At 45.1% G+C, this 5,215-nt stretch overlaps 1 protein-coding gene across 1 annotated transcript; it reads left to right on the top strand.

Moving 5' to 3' along the window:
• Nucleotides 1–236: 236 nt before the first annotated feature.
• Nucleotides 237–4,710, top strand: LOC147635584 (BTB/POZ domain-containing protein At1g63850-like). The gene is made up of 3 exons (XM_086802934.1): nt 237–483; nt 1,957–2,889; nt 3,129–4,710. Exons 1-3 carry the CDS (start codon nt 298–300, stop codon nt 4,068–4,070), a joined length of 2,061 nt encoding a protein of 686 aa, XP_086659060.1. The 5' UTR covers nt 237–297; the 3' UTR covers nt 4,071–4,710.
• The last annotated feature ends 505 nt before the right edge of the window (nt 4,711–5,215 follow it).

Raw genomic sequence — 5,215 nt, 5'->3', positions numbered from 1 at the left:
TAATAAGTGCACCATACATAATAATAAATAAAGAAAGGAATAGCACCACGATAATATACTTCTACGGCAGTATGGAAATTTATAAAATTTGTGAAGGCGACAAGGCAAACAAGAAGAAACTTGGTGTTGCATGGGGCCAAAAAGGAATCACAAGTAGCAGAGAGATTCTATAAAGTTCAGACCTTTACCCTTAGGGTTTTGCCTTCTGTCTTTCACGCTGGGCCAGCGCGTCCCCAAAGCGAGAGCATTCTAGATTGGCAGAAAGCACAGGCCAGGGGGGGGGGGGGGGGGCCTGCAATGTTGCAGAGCAAAGAGAAAACCCTAGCTTTCCTAGACTACTCCCACAGAGTTAACAGAGTGAAAACCCTAACTTTGCAGACACCGCAGAGAGTCCTTACCCCTACCCCTTCTGTTCATTCTTTCTTCTACTCTGTAAAGCCATCTCGATTCTCCAACGTAAAAGGCAAAGTTGCTGCTGCACAGGTATGCAGGATAGTGAGACCCTCATCCCTTTACCATGTGGTTCTGTTGTACCATGTGTAAAGTAGGGTGCACAACGCTCTCTTTTACTTGTTTTAATCCTTTTTTTTAACCCACTCTGCTTCATCTAGTCAAATTAAAAAAAAAAAAAAACCCATGTGACAAGTTTTTCAAAGCATGTTGAATGCATGCCTCATGTCTCAACAACATTGCCTGCACCCAGCAAAAGGTACTCGCTCTCATTCACCATATGGCATATGCCCATAAGCGTCCAGCTGTCTGAGGGGCTCACCTATAGCCATGAATGGTGCTAGCTCAACCCATTGCCATATGTCCCCCACCCGTGTATGGGCTCATTCAATCCGCATGGCCATGTTATGCCCTCACCCATATACGGGCTTACTGTCTCGCCCCCATGGCCATCACTGCGCCCCCCTCCCCCTTCTCCCTCTCCCTCTCCCCAATATAAGGATCATGCATTCATGAGCTACTGTAGATTCCAGCATGTTTGATTGCTTTTGTCTGCTCCTTCAGATCCATGGAGGCAGACCAACCTACCCTACATCATGGTCTCTGTTCTTGCCCCTTTGGCTCCTCGGATTGAACGAGGATGGCATCCTCCTACCGTCATAAGGCCCTCAATTCGTGACCATTTCCACCTCCGCATATCCGTTGTGATTTTGTCTTCCATCTTGGAGCTTCCATGCCCTCAAATCAAAGAAGGATAAGCACTCCTTGCTCCAATATGGTGCATGCATCTCTGACCATCTCCTTAAGCCTTTGATCTGGGCTCCCATCTCGGAGCTTGCACCACCTTCAGATGATCAGCAGCATTCTTTCTCTCATAACTGCCACATCACGTACACGTGATCATTTTCCTTTACCTGCCTCCAGATTCAATTCTTTATTCTATTTCCAACTCTTCATCTTGGAGCTCCATAACCTGAAATTATTGATGGTGGCTGCGGCAATCTCTTTCTCGCTTAGGTGCCCAATTCACATGCCTTTGTGATCATCTTTCTAGCTACCTTCTGATTTGGGACTCCCATACGGAATTTAGAGACTGATTGATCCTTTCCCAGTTCACATGCCTTTCTTACCAGATACTAAACCATTCTGCAAGCTTTCGTCGCCTCTGATTGACCCTCACAGGTGAACAAAGCACCCTCTTTATCCAAATGCATGCTTCTTAGCTGATTATGGTGACTGCAGCTCCCCCTTTCTCAATTCACATACCTCTCTTATCAGATTCTAATCCATTCTGTAAGCTTTCCTAGCCTCTAACTGACCCACAAAGGTTGACGAAGCACCCATGAAAGCTTCTTAGCTGATTTCTGTTGATTCTGTCCCATCTTAGAGCTCATGTAGGCCCCTCTTTTCAACATAAGTACCGCAATTTGCAGGCCTCTGTGTGATCCTTCTCTTATAAGCCACCTAATTTGGTGCCTACTTTTAAAAGCTTACATGGCTTCACAGGGGCGAAAGACTGGAAAAACTGTGAAATCGCAGGGAGCCTGGTGCTGCATTAGCCGGCCCTTGGCCTCTTCACCAATTGCACCCTCTTCTCGGACTAAGGCTGCAGAGGCTCACAAGTTTGAGAAGAAAACTCCCAAAAGTGGAGATCAAATGCCCTTCTCTTCACCTGCTCGAAGCACTTCTAAACAGGAGCATGAGGTTGTCATCAATAAATTACAGAAGCTCAAGAAGTCTGGGGAGGTTGGAAAAGCTGCAGGAGAGGTCCTCAAGACAGGAGAGGTCACTGCTCTTATCAAGCAGGGATTTATAGACGGGGGAAATCTAGATAAGTCAGGTGATAGCTCACCTTTCAAAAGCTTTCTTACCCCTGGGCGGGTTTCTCCAATGGTAGAGGCATCTGCCACACCCTTGTCATCTGCATCGCCTCCAAATTTTTCGAATTTCAATGCATTTCTGAGCACAGGTGTAATCAATCAACCTTCCCCTCCCTTTGACAGGAAAAAACCATCTCCAACATTGTATGATATGATGGTTCATGACCAGGAAACACAGGATAGTGTTTTTCAGCATACTCATATGCATGGCAACCCCAAAAATCTCACCTTACAAGATAGAATACTATCACCTTTTAGCTCTGGGACCCAATTTAATGACCCTACGTCCTGTGATTTGAAGCTCACTTTGAAAAACAAGGAAGGCTTTAGCATTACAATCAATGCTCACAGCCAAATCTTAGCAACCCGTAGCCGTTTCTTTGCAGCGAAGATAAGGGAGATGTGGTCTAAGGAGCATTGCCAGCTTCCTCATCTCATCGAAATTTCAGGCTGTGAGGACGTTGAGATCTACTTGGAGACTCTCCGGTTAATGTATTCCAAGGATATGAAGAGAGATATGCTCCAGGAGAGCGTGCTTCACGTGTTGGGGATTCTTAAGGTACTGATTCTGTAGCTTAAGCTGATCTACTTAGGGGGTTGCATTGCACACACATGCACACACATGCACACACAGAGTGCAAGCATTATTGTTTGTTACTTTTGTTTCTAGTTCAGAAACTGAATGCCTTCAAATATTTTGAGCAAATCGCTGAGATCACTTTTCTTGATGACTAGTGTTGAGATGGTATCGATCTGTCTAGGGCCTGCACACCTGACCTTCTGCGTTTTTTAATGCAGGTCTGTGCAGCTATAGTCTTTGAAGCAGGTGTATTCTCTTGTCTGGAATATCTGGAAGCTGTGCCATGGGCCGAAGAGGACGAAGAGAAGGTGACATTACTGCTTGCAGAACTACATTTGGAGAATATTGGAGCAGGGGAAGTATTGCAAAGACTGTCAACCGATAATCCGACTGGGTCAGAAGATGTACTGGTCGGCCTACTGCATCTGGTAACCAAGGGCACAGATGAAAAGGCAAGACGGGAGATGAAGGGCTTAGTTTCAAGGATGCTGAGAGAGAACATGACACAAGGGCGGGATGCCACTGATCTGAGCAAAGACAGCCTATATGAATCTTGTCATGGATGTGTGAACTCTCTTCTACACCTCTTCATGCAGGCATCAAGTACTGATAACGTGGGCAAACTGAGCGAAGAGCGTGGCATGTTGATTGCACAGATAACAAGGCAGGCAGATAATTTGAACTGGCTGGTGGATATTCTGATTGACAGACAGATTGCTGATGAGTTTGTCCGAGTATGGGCTTTTCAAACGGAACTTGCTACTCTGCATGGGCAAGTTCCAATCATCTTTGGTCGCTATGAGGTTAGTCGCCTCACGGCTGGGTTGTGTGTAGCGCTTGGTAAAGGTCAGGTCTTGGCTCCAAAGGAGATAAGATTTATGCTATTGCAGAATTGGCTGCAGCCGCTGATTGATGATTTTGGATGGATGCAAAGGGTGTGTAAAGGCCTTGACAGAAAGGTGGTGGAGGAAGGGATTAGTCAGACAATCTTAACACTCCCTCTCAAGCAGCAGCAAATGATCATGGTAGCATGGTTAGACAGGTTTTTAAAGAATGGAGATGATTGCCCTAACTTGCAGAGGGCATTTGAGATTTGGTGGAGGAGGACCTTTGTTCGGCCTTCTGTGGAGCTAGTCTCGTTACCTGATGTGTGCCCATGAGTTGGGAGGGGTTTTCCATGTCGGGGCTTGTGTTTTATAGTCTTCTTTCACAGCCGGTGTCAAAATTTTTGAGACATGATGTTAGGCCCTTGTTAAGGAATGAGTGATGGGGATACCGAACACTTAATAGATGAAGATGTTGAAACTGAGTTTGAAACTCAATACACGATTGCTGAGCATGCTGACACCAAGTTTGAGGATACACATGATTGGCTTTGATTTGGCAGGGATGTCCCGACCGATCCTCTTTCTGTAAGTTGCAAGTTGCAACATTTGTGACTATGATTACAGAAATGTGCATGGCACGTCAAATGGACACATTGATCTAACTTTGTGACAGACCATAAAGAACGGAAGACCTGATTAGGAGCGATTTGCAGGTGTTTATGTTGAAAACTCATGTGCAGCAATAATGAGAAATAATCTCCATCAAATTTGCTTTCAGTAAAGGTGGGAAGGTGCTAAAATGTACTGCCAGACTTTGAATGTTTATTAAGATTGGTCATGATAATGCCCAGCCAAAACATGCCACATTCTTAACTAATGGACAACGTGTTCTGTATTTGGACCTGCTGCATATGTAATGCAGGCGCCCTAAGCGAGTGAAAATCTCTATCAGAGAAGCACAAGTTGAAGTCTAGCACCTCTCGTGATACTGCTCTCTCTCTCTCTCTCTCTCTCTCTCTCTCATGGCGTGAATCAGGGTTCTGCATGAATTAGGGTTTTCGCCATGTTTTCTGCTGTACAAATTTGGAATTCACATTCTACTATGCGGAATTAGGGTTTGATGATCTCTCTCTCTCTCTCTCACGTAGGAGCGGCCTACCTTCTGGCTTCGTGTAGTTGCCTCATCGTCCAACCCTCCCGAAGGCAACGTGGCAAACCAATCGATCTCTCTAATCGGCCTTAGAACAGAACATCACTTCTCTAACAAATTTTCCCTGTTTTCTAATTTTTCATATTGCAAACAATGAAAGATGTGATGCATGCATGCATAAGGATTGAAATGGATATAATGCAGACAGCTTGGAATGCTGAAAAAAAAAGTTCAAACTGCATTGAACTCCCAGAGGAGCTCAATGTATTGAAAGATTCAATGGATAAAGGGATAGAAGAGGGCGAAATAGGTGTGCAGGCCTTGAGGT

The sequence above is a fragment of the Cibotium barometz genome, chromosome 9 (genome assembly GCF_041138505.1).
Source record: "Cibotium barometz isolate CiBa-2024 chromosome 9, ASM4113850v1, whole genome shotgun sequence".
Taxonomy (NCBI): domain Eukaryota; kingdom Viridiplantae; phylum Streptophyta; class Polypodiopsida; order Cyatheales; family Cibotiaceae; genus Cibotium; species Cibotium barometz.
Note: the sequence above shows the minus strand (reverse complement) of the source record. Positions and strands in the feature narration are given on the sequence as shown.